The sequence below is a fragment of the Balaenoptera ricei genome, chromosome 3, assembly GCF_028023285.1.
Source record: "Balaenoptera ricei isolate mBalRic1 chromosome 3, mBalRic1.hap2, whole genome shotgun sequence".
NCBI lineage: Eukaryota > Metazoa > Chordata > Mammalia > Artiodactyla > Balaenopteridae > Balaenoptera > Balaenoptera ricei.
This window is the reverse complement of record NC_082641.1, coordinates 18,879,263-18,899,517: the sequence shown is the minus strand read 5'-3', so window position 1 is coordinate 18,899,517 and position 20,255 is coordinate 18,879,263. Positions and strand designations below refer to the sequence as shown.

At 34.9% G+C, this 20,255-nt stretch overlaps 1 protein-coding gene across 3 annotated transcripts in view; it reads left to right on the top strand.

Moving 5' to 3' along the window:
- Window positions 1-20,255, top strand: part of CDH12 (cadherin 12) — a 276,586-nt gene that overhangs the window by 171,153 nt on the left and 85,178 nt on the right. For all 3 annotated transcript variants that reach the window (XM_059919224.1, XM_059919226.1, XM_059919225.1), the window contains exon 3: window positions 14,051-14,170. In XM_059919224.1, coding sequence (XP_059775207.1) covers window positions 14,051-14,170 — 120 coding nt within the window. The remainder of the gene's footprint in view (window positions 1-14,050; window positions 14,171-20,255) is intronic.

The following is a 20,255-nucleotide window of genomic DNA, read 5'->3' as shown; positions in this document are numbered from 1 at the left end:
TATCTTGGAAATTAACCTCTTACCAGATATATGATTTGCAACTTTTTTCCTATTCTATAGGTTGCCTTTTTACTCTGTTGACTGTTTGCTGTACAGAAGCTTTTTTGTTTGATATAGTCTTATTTGTCTACTTTTCCTTTCATTGCTTGTGCTTGTGGGGTCATATCCAAAAAACCTCTGCCTAAACCAATGTCATGAAGATTTTCCCTTATGTTTTCACTACAGTTTCGGTTCTTACACTTAAGTGTTTAATCCATTTTGAGTTGATTTTTGTGTATGGAATAAGACAAGGGTCTGATTTTACTTTTTGCCATGTGGATATCTGGTTTTCCCAATACCATTTGTTGAAGAGATTATCCTTTCCCATTGTGTATTCTTTGATTCCTTGTCAAAGACCAGCTGACCTTATAAGCATGGATTTATTTCTGAGCTTTCTATACATTTTCAGTGGCCTATATTTTTACCTTGGGATGAAAGAATGGTTTAACATACATAAATTAATTAATGTGCTATACCACATTAACAAAATGAAGGATAAAAATTGCATAATCATCTCAATAGATGGAAAAAAAAAATTTGACAAAATTCAACACCCTTTAATGATAAAAACTCAACAAACTGTATATAGAAGAAATTTACCTTAATATAAAAAAGACCATATTTGAAAAGGTCATAACTAACATCCTACTCAATGGTGAAAAACTGAAAGCTTTTTAAGATCAGGAAGAAGCCAAGGATGCCTGCTTTTGAAAACTTCTATTCAACATAGTACTGGAAGTCCTAGGCTGAGCAAATAGGCAAAAAAAAAAAAAGAGAGAGAAGAAAGAAAGAAAGAAAGAGAGAGAGAGAGAGAGAGAGAGAGAAAGAAAGAAGGAAGGAAAGAAAGAAAGAAAGAAAGAAAGAAAGAAAGAAAGAAAGAAAGAAAGAAAGAAAAAAGAAAGAAAGAAAGAAAGAAAGAAAGGAAGGAAGGAAGAAAGAAAGGAAGAAAGGAAGGGCATCTAACACTGAAAGGAAAAAGTAAAAATTATTTCTGTTTGCATATGGCATAATTTTATACGTAGAAAACCCTAAAGATGCTCCCCAAAACTATTACAATTATGAATGAATTCAGTAAAATTGCAGAATACAAAAATATAAAATGAGTTTCATTTCTATCACTAACAACAAACTATCCAAAAAAGAAATTAAGAAAATAACCTCATTTACAATATCATGAACAAGAGTAAAATACTTAGTAATAAACTTAACAAGGGAGGTGAAAGACTTGTATCTTGAAAACTATAAAACATTGATGAAAGAAATTAAAGAAGACACCAATAATTGGAAAGACATCTCATGTTCATGGATTGTAAGACTTACTATTGTTCAAATGGCCACACTACCCAAAGTGTCTACAGATTCATTGTAATCTTTATCAAAATCCCAATAGCATTTTTTCACAGAAATAGAAAAAACAATTCTAAAATTCATATAGATTTACAAAAAAATCAGAATAGTCAAAATAATCTTGAGAAAGAAGAGCAAAGCTGGAGTCATCACACTTCCTGATTTCAAAATATCTTAGAAAAGTATAAACATTAAAACAAGTAGTGTACTGCTAAAAGCTCAATTCCAAATTAAAAAAGAAAAAAGTTATACCAAGTATAGCCAAACAAAATGGAACAGCTCAGTCACTTTACAAAGAGCTCCTGTGTTCCCTGGAAGTGATTCAGGGGAGTGGCTAAAGGCAAAGTCTTTGTTGTCAACTGCCAGAGTTTTCCCAGACTCACAGTTTACCAAGAGTAATTCAGCATTTGTAAAAATGGAGCTGATTATAGGAGATAGGATCGTTTCAAGCATTAAATGGAATAATGCATATAAAATCTTTTGGTCAATATTTGATACATTGTGGTAGTTCAATATATACTAGTTGTTGTACTCTAACTTTTTTTTAGGAAAGAAGAGGGAGCTACAGATGAGTGTAATTTTCTGAGTCCCACAAAAGAAATCATAAAATAAACTTAAGTTCTTTGAATACTATCTTTTAAGATCAGAGTTTTCTTTTGGTTTTGCTTTTTTTTATTCTTATATTCTCAGTGTCTAGTGTAGTATTAGCTGCCACAACAATGATCACTTAATTGATGGCCCTATAAATGAAAAGCTAATGAAATTTCTCCCCAGAGCATATCTGAAGAGGTGCCCTGGTATTTAGCCTTAATCACTATATTATTGGGTTGGGGTTCTTGGGTTCCTGTACTCTGGACATTATGGAAGACTCAAGGCTTCACCTCACTGCAACATCGCACCCTTCAGAACTAAGAGATGGAAGCCATGAGATGCTGAAGCTTTCTCTTTCAGACGGAAAGTCCTAAAAAATGGGGTCTAGTAGCACCCTGAATTCTAATACTTGGACTCACAGGAAGTGGATGCCTGTGGATCAGAAAATATCAGGACAAAAGAGAAAAAATAAGACAAAAAGCAATATATGTAGAGCAACCCAACTGGAGAATGATCCTAATCAAGAGACAAGCCCTAGCTTTGTGCCCTAAAGTCACAGACTAAAAGAAAGCCACGCTCCTGGGCCTTTCCAGTGGAAGGAAACTGGGAGAATCTACAGGCAAGACAACAAGGGAGACCACAGCAGCAGAACATATAATTTTCTTCGACTCGTAACTCCTCAGTAGGGTAGATTTAGAGAATGGACCTAACTGCTATCCAGAACTTCAAAGACATGAAACCTTCTGCTGAATGTGGCCCTAGGTTCAGTGCTCTAAAGAAAAGGAGAACTTGGAACTGAATCTCAGCCCCAGCATGCATTAAGGACTCTGGTTTGCAGGTGGACTTCCGTCCAGCTGCTAAATGTTTACAAGCAAGGACATCAAACCCTTTCCTGAAATTTATCTTCTCACAGCTTCTTTTTTAATACCACAAACCCATAATTCGTAACTGTACCCAGCAAAATTGCCCTTCACCAAGTTTTCAATCTACCTTTTAAATCAAATGAGTGGAATTCATGACTGTAATATTCTGAATATTCTTGTGCTCCTGGGGCATCATCTCCTGCTGTCTGCCCGCTTTTCATCTGGTCTCTTTTCTGTCTCCTCAACTGGGTCATAAAATAAATTCATGAGTAATCCCATCTAGCTATAACTCACTTTCTCTTAGGCTTTTAATCCCTTTTTGTCTTGTAATCTGCACTATATTTTATGGCTGGCTTACAACTTGAAAGCTTTTTAAAAAATACTGTATATGAAAACTCCATATAGTAATATAGTCACCAAAATATTGGAAAGGAATAATTTTAGCATGATGGAAAAAACCTCATGGTAAATAATAGAATTATAAATGAATTGAGATACAGCTTTTATTTGGAAATAATGGCATAGTTAATTTATGACATATTTTTGTCATCAATCATGTATTTTAAAGTAGCATCAAATTTTACCAATTTAAGTAACAGGAATGCCTCCAAGTTAAGATATATTGTGCAGGTAATAAGTTCAATGTTCCATACAGTATGCATTAAAATTATAGTTTAGTGATATAATGTTTTTTACCTTTCTTTTTATGTGTTACTCTGAAAAGCTCAAAGGGGTTAATAAACAGATCACTGTCCTATAAAGTAGTGATAATACATATGTTATTTTTCTTTTTTGATGAGTTTTAAAATTCACATCCAACTTTTAAAGTTTTTTCTAAATGAAAACATACATTACCATGAGAAAGATAACTATAACTTTTTCAAATTCAAATCATAGGTTCCATTCTCAGGAGAGGAACTTATATGAAGTGACAATTTAATGAAAACTTAGGTGAAGTGAAATAAAGTTGATAAATCCATCAAAGTTTAATCTTATTAACTATCAATTTAATCAGGGTCTTTTGCCTAGAATTACAACACGTGTTTATATCCTGGAATCTAAAGACATCTATTCCAAATCTCCCATTTTATAGATGAATAAACTGAGACCAGATTATTTGTCTTTTCCATTGTCATTTGCTCATCAATTGAGAGAATTTGGATTAGAAGTCATATGAAATCTAGTAAAGTTTGAATTTTGTTTAGCTGCAGTACATTTCTACCCTGATGAGTTGGATTACAATGAACAAGTACAGATGACAATTGAACAACACAGGGGCTAGGGGCTTCTACCCTACATGCAGTTGAAAAGCCGGGTCTAATTTATAGTTGGCTCTTCGTATCCATGGTTCCTCCTTATCCACAGTTCTACCTCCCTGGTTTCAAACAACCATGGATCATGTAGTAGCGTAATATTCACCATTGAAAAAATTTGCATGTAAGTAGACCCAAGCAGTTCAAAGTTGTGTTGTTCAAGGGTCAACTGTACTGTATCGTAAGTGTTTAAGTCTTTTATTTCTTTAAAAATTGCTAAAACTAAACCTCAGCCTAAATCACTGCAACATTTAACCACAGCAACACAAAAGGAACAAAATCTAAATATTAAATCACAGTACTTATACACAAATAACACATCTTTCTCCATTAGCTAAGATTATTTAATCAATAATGGCTAAAATTACTGCTACTTTATAGCTGAACATGCTTCCTATCAGTATACATGTTTATCTGTGAGCACTTTTAAATATTGCAGTCATGTGGCATCGTCCTATCTTTTGAGTTTGTGAAATAATCAATAATCAAGATCACTGGATTCCAGGTAATGGGAACTGATAGAACTAGTTCTGGACTTTATTGTAATGAATTTTCCTTAGATATGAACTCAGCACAGTCCTTGCTTTTACAAAAGTTTATTCTCTTCCTTAAAACTGGGAGTAGAATCATACACTCATCGATAGATTTAGCAGGGCTTGATATGTCGAGATCACTGACATGCTAGTAATTGATTTCTTGTATTTTTGTTGCCACTTTCATTGTGTTCTAAAGTCACTTTTGATTTGAAGCTGCTCCTCTGATTTCTGTAACAGACAGCAAAACAGCATCACTGCCATAAAGGTTGAGACGAGGGGACATTGAATTTTTGACCCAAGTCAAGAGATGTAATAAAGGCTTCACGGAAACTTCTAACATGGGCTGATCAAAAATATGTTCTAAGCCAAACTCATTTATTTTTTATTAGCTCATTCAAGAGAAATTTATTAAGTACCTATTAGACACCAAGCTCCATAGTAGGTACTGGAATTAAAAAAGAATTGTACGCAGTCTTCACTCTGTATGGCGTGCTTGCTGCCTAGTGGAAGCATGAGAGACGTAGCATGACGGTCTGTGAGCATATGGAAATGAGTTTCTGGAAGAAGAGTTATTGAGGCCAATTTTTAATTTGGGCTGAAGTTCTCCTGGGTGAAATGAGACCTTTCTGATATCCACAACCTAATCTATAAAGAGCAGGATATGAAGTAGCACTATGTCTTAGGGAAATAATATTGTACTGAGGCGGCATAAAGTAGACAGAAGGTTTCATAAGAGATAAACCTGGAAATGTAGGTAGAGGCAGATTCACAAAGAGCATTAGAGACAGTGCTGAGGTCAAAATCAAATTTGCATTTCTGAAAGATGAATGTGGCTTTAATTACACAGGGTGAACGGTAGGTGGTTATGAGAGGTAACGGGGAGATTATTAACATCTTAAAGTCATAATCCAGGTAAGAAGCAGTAAAATTTTGATGAAAAGTAGTGGCAGAATGAAGAGTACAAACATATTTTAGCAATGTTTAGTCAATAAAGGGGACTGGAATGGATGTAAACAGTAAGTGATTTAAAAAGAAGTTTAGAATGTAACCAAGAAATTGGATGTATCTTGGTCAAGTTAACTGGTAGTTTTGTTATTTAAGCAACTGGAAAATATAAATGATGGTGCAGTCACTAGCACCTAGAGGCAAATGTGAGTGATACTGTAGAGTTAGGCATATAGGATGAGAGACAAAACTTGGGGTGCATGAACCTTTAAAGGGCAGGGAGAGGAAAAGGGTGTGTAAAGAAGATTAAGAAATGGTGATCAAGGAAGGAAAGAGAGAGCCAAGAATAAATGATGCTGAGGAAGCCAACCACAGTTGGAAGCAACCTGAAGAAAGAGATTTGCATCAACCAATTTAAATGCCCCCAAAGAAGACAAGTAAACATGAGGAGACTCTTTCACTGGTGGTAGAAAAGGTCAGTTAATCAGAAGCAGTACTGAAAAGCTGAAGGAAGGCAGTTGTGGGCTTAAAATGTGCTAATAGGCAGTACTAGGCTCAGGAGAAAGCAAGATTTCAACTAAGGGAAGGAGCCAATGGAAGTATTCTGTGGAAGTGAAACAATGAATGAGTTTGTCTGTAGTACACCCAGTGGTAGACTGGATTATGAGAAGTGGCTGGGAAGCAGGCAATAGTGGAAGAAACCAGAAAGGGGTGATTTACATATATTGTTTAATGTATACATTGCAAACTCTTTATGGAATTCAAATATGTTTCCAATTCTTGGTTGAGAGGCTCAGAGTTCTTACCCAAAAATGAATTGACAGAGCTCTAATTTTTGTTGAACAGTGGATAAAACATATTTCCTGGAGGGGAGATTTGGAGAAACTGAGGAGTTGAGGTTTAGAATGAAAAAAGCAGATGGATATCAGGCTATGAACGGTTTTGAAAGAGTGCAGACTGGGTGTAGTGATTCATAACATACCACCGAAGGATTTGGACAGAGCCGTGATACGTTCAAAACCCTGTAACCAAAAGACTAATCTGCAGTAATGGAAAAGTTATTTTAAAAAAGAGGTAAGATTGGATTCTGTTTCAATTTGCAGAACGAGTTACTGGAATTAGAAGGAAACAAGGAAATCTTAGCCCATCATCATAAAGTTGAAGAATTTTAACAACCATTTTGATGTGGGCGCCCTATGTGTCATATATTATGCAAAGCAATTTACATGCATTAACTCATGAACAAGTTCCACGAGGACCCTACTACTTGTACTCCCATTTTTTATTTGAAACAACAGAGGCTTAGAGTGTTTAAGTGACTTGCCAAAATTTTGTTAATTTGGAAGTAATAGAAAACCCCAATCCATTGCCAAGTATACAATCTCATACAAAAAGGGATGTATGATCTCAAATCATCAAAATGCTTATAGGTTGAGCTTCAGGCAGGTTGGATCAAGACTCCCCATCACCTTTCCTGGAATTCTCAAGTGTGTGTGGCCTCTTGTGTGTGTCTGTTTCCAGTCATGTTTCCCCCAAGATGTTGAAATAACTACAGCCAGACGTTTGTGCACCAGAGCGCAGAGAAAAAGAAAAAGAAAGCATTTCCTAGAAGGTCCCATCAAATATCTCCTCTGGTTTTATTGGCTTGAAATGGGTTATATTTACATTCCTGAACCAATCATTATTAGCCAGAAAAAAAGGTTCATGTTTGTTAGTTTAGACTTGAGCCAAATGCGTCCATGGGAGTGAAGTTCCTTGTAACGTATACTGAAGTGTGAGGGAGACAGTGATATATAAATATGTATATGAACAGTTCCTACAATTAGGTGGGATTAATTTTGGGGGGGGGATTACTACATTATCCACTACAATTACAGTATTATCCTTACAGAAGTGAAATAATTTGCAAAAGATCATTTATCTAATTGCAGAACTGGTTCTAGGTTTCAATACTTCTGACTTCTGACATATATACATATACACACATACATACACAGGTTGCATTTTTCCTTTTACTAAAACTAGATAAAGTGATAAATGGTTAGGAAGATAGATATAGATAATAGAGTAGATACATACATACATACATATATGCATATATACATAGATCTCTCTTACCCTTAACATGGCAGAATCATCCAATCAAATAAAAACAAATAATTTCAGGTGTGTTGGGTGTGTTTTAAATAAACTCTAACTGGTCCTTAGTACCTTGGCTAAATGCATTTGAATCAGAAGTAATTTCTTTATCCTTTAAGAATATAAAGCTACACAGCAAAAATACAAACCTTACTGAATTATAGCTGAGAGCCACTGAGTGAATGAATTCCAAGCTCATATATTTTATCATGATTTCTATGGAATTTCCCAATGACAACTTCTCTGAAAATAATTTCTAAATTACATTAAGTACAAAGGAGACAACACTGTACCATCACTAGAAGTCAGAGTTCAGTTATGTGTTGCTGGGAGCAGACATTAGGATTTGTATTGCTGTTCATAGTATAGAATTCTTGGCACACAACAGAGAGATAAAGCGCTCATTAAAATGGATTCACTTATCCATCAAAGTACATTTGCATCACAAGGTGTAAATATGTATAGTCTAAAATATTTAGGACATTTTGGGGAAGAAAGTTTTATAACCTTAGAGTGCTTCTGGATCATTGGACTGAATAACAAATCACAAGTTGATGTCACAGCATTACATGTGCCAGGGGATACTCTGAGGCCAGGCTGAGCAGAGTCAGAGCTGGTGGCAGAGAAAAACAAATTGCCTGCTCTGATCCTAGAAGTACAGTTCAAGGGAGCATAACTTCTGTTCTGGAGGATTTTTTGGCATATGTCTTTTCTGACCCTTAAAAGTTCTGATTACTTCAGGCAGGTTTAATAAGTATGCAAACTCTTCATTCTTGTGTCTCTAATAAAGTAGCCCAATATCGTCATAGTTCCCTTGTTTACATTTTAGTATATTTTAAACATACATCTCAAAATCACATTTTTCTAACATACAGGAGATAAAATCCAGATTAGTATTCAATATTCAAATAATATTCAAATATTAAGGTATGCGACTTGAAGACAGGAATCATACTAGTGTATATGTTTGGGAGTTGTCACCCTCTGTGTGATGCAGGAGAACAAAAAGTGAGTATATATGTATTTATTTTATTTTACATATACTCAAATAGCACATATTGTGTGGGAAACTATTATAATTTCTTTATAAATATTAGCTGATTTAATACTTCTATAAAATGAGTACTCTTTTTTTCTCTTTTCTTTTTTTTTGGTATGAGGAAACTAAAACAGAGAGGTTAAGTAATTTGCTTGAGGTCACACAGTTTGCTAGTGGTTGATCTAGGATTCAAACCTAGGTATTAAGGTTCCAGAGGCAAAGATGGTAAACACAATGGCAAGCAATGCAGCCTCTCCTAATTGAAGAAATGTCCTAGGGAAAGTGTGTAGGAGTGGACTTCTCAATGATGGCTACTCATCAGACTTATCTGCAGAGATTTTTAAGTGTTTCTGGTACCTGGCCCACCCAAGAATAATTAAATTAGACTTTCTGATGAGGGCTCAGGAATTGGTATTCTTAATAATCCTTGTAAATGTCTTATATGCAGCCCTGGTTGAAGATAAAGTGGACAGAGGAGCCATTTACAACTTTACAAATATAGAAAGAGAATCAACAGAAGGAAGCTAAGAGACAAGTGTTCATAAGCAGTGCAGTGAAATCTAATGTAAAATTGATAAAGACCCACTTCCCTTAAAGAGTAAGCTCACCTGCTGTGCATGTATGTTTAACTTTACTGTATAGTTAAAGTCTGCTATAATTATAGTTTCAATGTCTTATAGTATCCTAGGCCTGTAAAGTATGTCATATGTGTGCACAGGCCCTCATTTGCTTCCCTCTATCTGACTCATTTCTGAAACCCTCTCTGCTTTACACTTCTCTGCTGCTTAATGTCTTCTTTATGGGATAAAATGTACACTTATTTTCCAATCTTATTTGGAAAGAAAGTGTATTATATTTATCATTCTATACCTTTTTAACTCTGTATTATTTCTTGATTATAATGCAGTGTATACATAAGGCAAAAGCAAAGAGAAAATGATATGTTGCATTATATTTTTATTTCTTTTCCTGTTTATGCATCAGTCCTGAGAAGGGTTAACATTATTCAGCAAATAAATGTGTATTGACTTCCATCAGATTTGTGTTCCAACTTGTGGCTAAATCTTGTTTACGTGAATTTTTAAATGTAATGTCACTCATTTTGGGTTCTGCTTTCTTAAATGAGAACAGTGATGTGCATTAGAAACTCAAGACACGTTAAGCTCTCAGTTTAATGTTAAAAAAACTCTAAAGGCCATAACTAGCTTCCAGGTTGCCCATTTCAAGTATTGTGTATTGCGTTTGTGTCTTTTGTGTGTATTTAGGAGTATTACAAGGATTCACCAATAAACATTTATTTGGGATGTAATTCATGACATTAGATGTACAAAGAATGAATATGGAAGGGCTTCTGACGTAAAAGCCTCTGTATTCCATGAGAAGAACAAATGATGCGTAGAGTTTTTAAAAATCAAAATGTACTAAGGCTATTGGGAGTACACAGGAGTGGACAAATTATCTCTGCTTGGGAGCAGAAAAACAAGGACCCACAGAGGTGACAATAGAGCTGGGACCTCAAGAGTGAGTAGATTTCTCCAGATGGTGGAAGCCAACGTCCTTCAGGCAGCGGGATCACCTGGGCAAGAGCACAGAGGCGTGAAAGAGCCTCAGATAAACAGTAAATAAGTATGTACGGTGACCGCAAGGGGTCCCTGGCAGCACAGTTGGAGATTAATCTGGGAGGGATATCGAAACCCATTCATGTCATGCTAGTCAGAGCACGTCAGTGAGTTTAGATAATGTTTTTTCATTAGGAATAAAAATCCATTCAAAGTTTTTTTTTTTTCTTTTTTAATTCGAACTTTTTTTTAAATGAATGAGAGTAACTTAATCAATCTCATGTTATAGGAAAATGACTCTGATGTTCCTGTGTAAAAGGAGCTGGAAGAGGAAGCAATTAGAATGCTCTGGAGCCTTGCAACTGTGACAGTGAAGATTCAAACCGGTTGAGACGGTGGCAGGGCAAAGACAAAAAGCAAAGAACATATTCAATTTATAGAATGTCCTTATACATCTGAGAAATTTTAAAAAATAAAGAGGTCATAAATTCAACAGAATCCAATTATGTTTTCAATGTATTTCTAGTAAATTTGTTTATTTAATACCCTAAATGCAAAAAAAAATACATAGAATATAAACCTGTCATGCTGGAAGTGGTGTTTGACAGAAAAGAATTATGCAGCATATTATTTTTTATTGTATGTTGAGAATAGTACCTGGTGCATGGTGTGGACCACTGAACATTTCTTGACTGAAAGAAGTAATGAATGAATCAACAGATCAATGCCTACTTCAGCTGAAATCATGAGATAGTCGGGCTCAGTTCTACTACCACCTGTCTACCGTTTTGTATGAGAATGACTTTCAGTATCCATAAGAATGATTTTAACATCATTGGGCTTCAATTCTTTCACTGTGAAATGCAGACATTGTGTCATTGTTTCTAAAAGTCATCCCCATTGAGAATATTAATCTTAATGAAATCAAATAAAGTATATCACATTTTGCATGAGCAAACAGAAGTAGGCCATGTGTGGTTGCATTAAGAAAGAAAGCTGGCTTACTTTCTCTAGGCTCCAGAACCCACATCATGCGCATGGAATAGAACTTAGGGAGGAGAGATAATTAAAACTCTCTGAACTTCAACATTTAGAGTGGTTACATTCTCATCCTGGGTTTGAGTGATAGAATAAACTCCAGGATGATGGCTACAGACAAGAAGACTACTCCAGTTTCTGTGGATGTCACTGACTGTATTATTTCCTTGATTCACATCAAACATGCCCCAACCACAACCTCCCACTCCTATCGCTTGGGTATTTAGTGTTTAATAGTGTCAGGAAGTGGTGTGCTATACAAGCGCTGACCAAGGTAGTCTTTGGAGATGTATGTGCTCCAGACAATTAGTTGCATCTTCTTAATGAAGGGGAAGACTCTCTTTTGCATTAGTTTGGTGAAAGCAGTGGACCAGTCAACAAAACAAGCTGATATAACGCTGTTTAATTGTGTTCTTATAAACTCATATAGAGGTAGCTCAAAAACTCTTAAATAACTTACATCAGAAACTGCTTTTTCACTAAACCAGAGTTAATCGCTACTGTAACTGAGTGTAAGTATTTTTTTAATATCATGGATGTTACTATGGATGAAACAAGTGTCATTATTCTTGCTATCCTGTGATCCTTTTGAGTTGGACAAAAGTGGAATTGAATGATGCATGTTTGCTCTTTCTATAACTTATGGGAATACTTCTTAATTCACTCCTTTAATATTTGAGCTTAAAAATTATTAACATAAAGAATTTAATATATATTTGGAAAATATTTTCTGTGTACTTAGCAAAAATGTATTCTGCATTGAGCATATGGTGACCATTAGATAAAAGTTTATTAAATCTGTTACTACATACTTTCTAGAAGATATAATACTTTTTTCTTCAAATATATCCTCAGAGTAAAACAACCCACTGCTTTTCAACTGCAATATTTATACCTAGAATTGGCCATTATTCAATATTTGTAGACTTTACCTGTATAACACATGTGTGATGACGTGATAATGAAGATCTAGGTAAGTGATTTTTCTGGGGAAAAAATCATTACCTAGAAGAGGGGAGGGAAGAGGGGAATTGACTCTTGCAACTGTTCATTCTTACATCATTAAGGAGGACTTACTTTTGATGAATCCTTAATGTAGGTCCCCAATTCCTACCAATGCTTATTTGTCCAATAATTATTAAAGATGCTGCAAATATTGTTATTGATGATGATGAAAATGATGATGATGGATGATGTTGAATAATATCAGTTATCATTCTTGACAGCTTAGAAATGTTTGCCTACTTTCGGGAATTCCCTGGCCGTCCAGTAGTTAGGGCTCTGAGTTTCCACTGCAGGGGACACAGGTTCAATCCTTGGTCCGGAAACTAAGATCCCGCAAGCCGTGAGGCCAAAAAAAAAAAAAAAGTTTCCCTACTTTCCTTCTAGTAGTGTCTTCTTCTGGGAAAGGCTGTTGTAATAAAACATGTGCTTTATCTGTTGATATAACTCGGATTCACCAAAACCTCTTAAGGTAAAGCATTTGGCATTGAATGTCTACTGGAAGTTATGATTTCTTACTTTTTCAGCATTCTAACACATCATGTAACAAAAAAGTAGAGGTGAAGAGATGGTTCATTCTCTTAGCTTTTAGAGCAAACCTTTAAGATTGACTTTGTTCCTGGTTGGCACTGTCTTAAGAAAAAAGCCTGAGTGAGTAAATGGAGCAATCTTGCATTCCCCAAACTGACAGTTACATTGAATGCCTCCAAGAGGTGAAGAGTATTCTGTCCACTGTGTAACTTTGGATGCACATTTCACTCCCTTTATGCTCAGTAGGCATTTCCTTCCTTCATCAGCAGCATATTATTTTATTTATACTGAGCTTGATAATTTTGATTCTACTTTTTTCTCAATTCAGAATAGTAACACTGAATGGACATTAAGAAGAGATACTCACTTAAAAAGTTCTTAGAGGAAGACTTAACTATGACTATGACTATGTAAGACAAAACTGCTGAAAAAATCTCCTGTCAGCTTCTCTTAGTACATAAATAATATGGCCAAGTGTCAAGAGATGAGAAAAGCTACAGATAATTTGGATTGTCTTTAAAGTTTTCCTATGTCAGTGAACACTTAGAATAATTCAGTCTTGAGGCATAAAGGTGCTTCTCTAGCTAGAATTGCAATTATTTTCTGTTCCTCATTTTCTCAAATATTCTGTCCTAATTAAAGGCTTCCTAAACGAGTATGTAATTGTTGATTTTTAAACTGCAATTGCAAATTACTTATACCCTCTAAAGTTCAGTAAGCCTTTAAACCTTTTAGCTCTTCTATTGATATCCTAATCATGCAATTAAATCATCTACAGTAAGCAGATGAGCTAATGCAAGCGGTGTCATGTTTTCTTCGGTGTACAAATCAATAAAGCTATTGTGATGACTTTCAGGTCAATGACCTAGCTACTGGAAATGGACACAGCTTTAAAAATAGATATTTAACATAGGTGTCATTTGCACTAACAGCTAATATTGTTGCTCAACATTTTGGTTATAATAGTTAAGTTATTCTCAGTGACTTCATATACTCACAGAATTAAGGAATGCCATATTCCAAAGGAAAATGCAGTCCAGAAGATAAAAGACATAACCTTGAGCTCTATAAAACAAAGATGCTAGAATCATATGGTCTTATTTTCCAGGTGCTTATGTGCTCCAGGTCAAGGCCACGGATGCAGATGACCCAACCTATGGAAACAGTGCCAGAGTCGTTTACAGCATTCTTCAGGGACAGCCTTATTTCTCTATTGATCCCAAGACAGGTAAAGTTTTTATTAGAGACAACATTATCACCTCCCTTTCCCATTCTAACACTGCAATAAAGATTCAATGCGCTCCCCATCTAGCAAAGGAAGATAGGATCTTACCTTGCTGCTGCAGAACTCTTTCTTTCAGATTGAACTTGGTATAAATATAAACCTTTTTACACATATATGCCAAGTCCAAATTTGTTAGTTAGGAATTCTTTGTATGATTTATTTTAAATTTTCCAGAGTCGAGGAATATTTTTTTGTTTATTCTAGCTAAAATAGCCTTTTATTTCAGTTTTTCTTGGTTGGGTTCAATTATATTCAGTTTTGGGCCTAATCAACCCAAGATTATGGAGTTTCTATTGCTATCTCTATCAAGGGTTATGGATGGTGACTTTGGAAAAATATAGACTTATGCTTCTAGTAGGGGAAAGAAGAGGGCTGACAAACTTGAAACCCCAAGATCACTAATTCTTCTGGTCTATGTTTTTGAAGCCACTCTCGTTTTTAAGTCAAACCATTGAAATTCCAGTTTTCAAAGCCCAATATAAGAATCTATGCAAAGTATAGAAAGGGCAGGGAAACATGCAGGACGATTTTGTATTCCCCTTAAAATGAAACGAGTTCCCCCTGTTTCTAGAGAATCTGTTTTTGAGTGAAGATAGTTTTTAAGGAGCTCCAGTCAAGCTGACCAGTGATCAAAGCAGGTGTTCAGTGTCACAGTTAAAGCAGAAACTCCATAATGACAGTTGTTTTTATCAACTCTTATATAATACATTATAACATGTTGCATATTAAATTCAGTACTGTTTATCACATCAGTTTAAAGTAATGGAATAAACTGTTAACATACTGGACTAATAAGTTACTTTTAAAATTTGTAAACAGATCTTTAAAGACCTACATTGATTTGAAAGGTATTCGTTTCCGACACTATACATGCAAATGGGTTAAACATTTCAAAATTTATACTTCCTCAGAAGTGTGTGGAAACTGGAATACCAATTAGATATAGGTTAATTAATAATTAACCATGGATGGATGTTGCTTGGAAACACAAGGTCAATTAAGTGAAAATAAAGAACCAGCAAATTTTCTGTCAACTAAACCTGCCATTCTGTCTGTCCTCACTTCTCACCCTTTTCATCAAGCCAACAGGGGGCCAGAAGCCATCAAAAAATGAAGGGAATAAGGCTGGGAGTTGCTCCCTTTAGTAAACTTAAAAAGGAATAGATTGTAGTAAGGACGACATTAGTCCTTTAAGAAGGGAACATCAGTGATGAAGAAAATACAGAAAGGTTCAGGACAAAGAAGCTCTTTTGGTTTGGAAGTAGGATCAGAGATCAAAAGCCACGGGGTCAAATGTTAAGAGTGAGTGTGTAATTGGGAGATTACACCTAAAATGTAAGTTATTTTCCAAAAGTAGGCAGTGAAGACAGGAGAAGAAAATGTTTGGCAATATAGGTATTGAGGAAGTTTTTTGGTGGCTATTGTTGTTTACCTTTGGGAAAATCATCTATTTGTGGAAAAAAGGGAAAATTGTTGATAAAAAAAGTTTGGGGAAGTTTTCAGTGAAGTTTATGATGGTACAAAGCTCCAGGGGAATTAAGAAGGTTTGTGCAATAGGCCAAAAGTATAGACAAATAATGAGATTATCTAAGATACTATACATCCTTTTATCAAAAGGGAACATTATGGGTTATTTTTTCTTATACAGTTACATTTTCCAAATTTACCATAACTGGTAATCTAACAGAAATAGAAGTAAGGACAATATCTGTCTCCTAGATCACTTCAGCCTCCGAGAAGCACTTCTCACAGACAGAAAGGATGGGAGAAAAAGAAAGGAAGGTGTCTAGAGATTGGTGAGGAGGGAGGTTTTTAGTATTAGGCTTCGCTTACTGAGTTGCAGTGATTAATTCCATAGAGTAGATGAGTTTATATACTCAGAATAAATGTGGCAGAAGAAGGATCAAAGATTTAATATTGGAAAAATAACTATAGACGGAGACTGTACCTAGCTAAAAAAGCAAGATAAAAATCATACAAGGGTGAATCGAAGCATAAAGCGTGGGTGCAGAATATAATTGCTTTGGTCAAATTAATACTGGACAGACAACAATTATATGAAGGGTTTACTTGCCCTCCCCTTGATTTTACTTGTTCAATATCAACTTTAGATAAATTCTAATGCCTTCAGAAAGTATCATTTTACAGAAGAGTATGTATATTCATAATATGTCTTTTCTAATTGTGTATTTATATTTTTATATCATGCTTATTATTTAGAACTGAAGGTGAAACAATTCTGGCATGAACTATGGAATAGATTTTTTGAAGCATTGATTTTTACTGGAGACAGAAGTCTTGATACTAACAATGCCCCAGACCACTAGACAGGAAAAGAGTGGATGGTGAGGCACTTCATTAATAGAATGATAACTAGTTCTTCGTGCACAGAAACCATTAAGAAGACTTTTTGTCAAATTTATCACCTTGTGGTAGATAAGAATAAATCAAAACTCAAGGATAATTGCCATTTCTCAGAAATAGCCCCCATTTGTTCCAGCCATATAGTTTCCTTTTATGATTCCTTTTGCTGTTATTAAATAAAATGCATGAAAAACTAATATTATCTAAAATTTTCCACATTTGAGTGTAGAAACCAGTTTAAAATAATTTCTAAAGGAAGAGTCTCATCAAAACTTCTGGTGCCTAAGTATTTATGAAGAGATAAATATAACTATTTAGTATTCACTTGGAATGAGAACATATTTTTAAAGGTTTTCATTGACATTGCTGTTTGACAAACATTCCTAGCATCTCTATCCAAGGTATAAATATGGCAGGTTTATTTATAAATAATATAAATTGATGCATTCTATGAAATAAGCCCCTAATTGACTTTAAAATTGGCTAATTTGGCAATTATTTGGCTTACCTAAGAGAATGTCTACTGTAACTTAAAATTTGCATGCATTCGTGTATATGTCTCAAATGGTTATTAAATATTTTTAAAAAACAGAAATGTAGATACATTTATAAAACATTAAATAACATTGATCCTTATTATACTTAATGTTTATAAAACACTAAAATATTTGTCATATTGACATATTATGTTATTATATATATTTTACACTTAATATTTATTATACATTAGAAAAACACTTATAATCTATAAAATGTTAAACAAGAGGCATTGCAATATCTTATTTGATGCATGAAATTGAGAGGCTAAATATTTCCAGAGCATTGATAATAGAATTATTTCATTTAGGAAAACAAACATTATTATAAACGATTGATCTCATGACTTAATTTACATTTAAAATTCTTTTAAAGTATTTGAATTTTTCCCTAAACGGTTTTAAAATCTAGTCTGAGTTGGATAACTAGATATTGCTATTTGGTGTATCATGTGGTGATGATATGTTGATTTTTCTAAATAATCTGAGCTCTACCTGAGAAGCATTATATTGGTAATACTATTTTATCTCAACATTTTAAAAAATCTATAAACTTTAAATTGTTCTGTCATGGTAAAATATATATAACAGAATTTTTGCTATTTTAACCATTTTAAGTGTACTATTCAGGGACATTATGTACATTCACATTGTGTAGCCATCACTACCATCCATCTCCAGAACTTTTTCATCAATGCCTTTTTGTTTATGTGCACTGTCAGAAGTGCATATTTATGTCTTTATGTTATGTATTCACATGTGCATTTTTAGGATTCATGTGAAAACAATTGAATGAGAATGGGATTGCGTGCCTGAGTTACTTTCTTTTTTTCTTTTATCCACTATCCTGATATTTCATGCTCTATGATTCTGTCCTAGCTTCTGTCTGGGAAATCTGATGAAGTGCTGAGAGAACTGACACTTTGTCAAGATTTTTAGTTCAATTATCACCTTTTGATTAGAGATTATTTTCTTCAAGCTTACTTCCCAAATAAAACCTCATCCACCCTGACTGATATTTATTCTTTTCAGTTTTTTTTAAAAAAAATGTGTTAGTGTTTTAAAGCCCCATAGTAAAATTAAAGCATGGGTCAGACTTTATATTTTGAGCTAATTCTTTATATAAACTACTATGTACATATTTACAATGTTTTATGGCCTGAGCATGCCTTTGACTTTAATTCAGAGAAAAGTCTTACATGATTTAGACACTTCAGTCAGTGCTGGTGAGATAAAGACAGAAGCTCTTTTTTTCTTCAAGAGTGAAATAGGAAATAGACAATTATTAAGAGTAAACAACACGTGCCGTTACCACTTTTGTAATATTTTACATATATGCAGTAAAATTACATGACTAAAAATGTACTGCAGGCAATGGTTTCCTTGTATTCTGCCTTGTCACACTTCACGAGAACTCTGTGTGAACTCCACTTGCCTTATTTTAGAAACCATGGAATGCACACATCTGCAGATAGAACTAAGATTATTTGGTCTTGAAAGGAAAATACTCCAGGGGGATGTGATACATGCCTTTCAGAAGTTGTAGAGCTGTCATGTAGAAGAGGAGCTAGTTGTATTCTCTGCTGCTCCAGAGGGCTATCAATGGCATGAATTACAGGAAGAAAGAATTTTGATTTCATTAAGAAAAAAAGATGTTAATGATTGTCCATAAATAAGAGGGGCAGGCACCTCATGAGATTGTGAGCTTCATATTCCTGGAAGAGTTAAAGCAGGTAATGAGTGATAAGCCAGTGGTGCTGGATTTGGGTATGGATTTCCTGGATTTGGGTAAATTGATGCACATTTACTTATAACCAATGACCTGGCAGGTCCTGTGCTACCAGGACACTGAGATGCATCAAGCCGATCCTCAAATAGATCCCCACCTACTTGGGGGAGGACATCAGGTCCTCAGAAGATTACATTTGGGTTTTCTAGGATACCGCTCTATGATACATAGTGTGACTACTAGGCACTAGATATAGACTCATGAGAGCGGGGAAACTCCCAAGAAAAGAACTTTTGGGGAAGTGACTTCTAAATCTTAAGGAATAGTTAAGGCATGTTATAGGTGCAAAGTCGGACCATACTATCTTTAAATTTTCTTCCTACCCAAGATAACCTGATAACTCTTCCTGTCATCAAAATACATTATTGGCAACAGTTTTTAAAAAAGTATACACTTTATCTGTGTAGTCATGAACACCGTATTTTTAATAAAGCTTAGGAATGTACTAGCTTTTAAAAAAATCTATTACAGAAGCAATAGGAAACTAATTCAGTATAGAATTTCAGTTAGAATGACCAATACAGTCCTATGAAGATGACTTTGATGACAGATATGAAGGAAGTAGAGCAGCTGTTTATGGTTACATTTTGGAAAGAACATTTCCAGCAGAGGGAAGAGAGGGTACAAAGCTCTAGTGAACAAAGGAGGGAGTTGTGGAAGATAAGATCAGAGAGTTAAGATCAGGGAGTGGGAAGATGGAGATTGTGTGAGGTCTTTAATCTGAGCGACCTGGATAATCTCTGAGGATTTCTGATTGGAGGGGCTCTGTGACCGCTTCATGCTCAGACCTAACCACTGTGACTGCTCTTTTGAGAACAGACTAGTGGTCTATGTCTCCTCTGGACTCTAATCCTCAGTGAATGGAGAATGCAGCCATTCATCCATTGTTCATTCTACCTTTCTGTATCTATCTCTACCTATGTATATCTATCTATCTATCCATCCATCCCTCCACCTAATCTATATGAATAGTCTCAAATTAAGAATTAGCATTTTTCCAGCTTTATTGAGATATAATTGGCATATAGCACTGTGTAAGTAAGTGGTATACAATGTGTTGATTTGATACACTTATACATTGCACAATGATCACCACCATAGTGTTAACCACACCTCCATGAGGTCACAGAATTACCATTTCCTTTCCATGATAAGAACTTTTAAGAACTACTCTCTTAGCAACTTTCCAGTATATAATACAGTAATATTAACTGTAATCATCATGATATACATTCTATCCTTATAACCTATCCACCTAATAACTGTAAGTTGTGCCTTTTGACCAGAATCTCCCCATTTCCCCCACCCCACAGCCCCTGGTAGCCACCAACCTACTCTC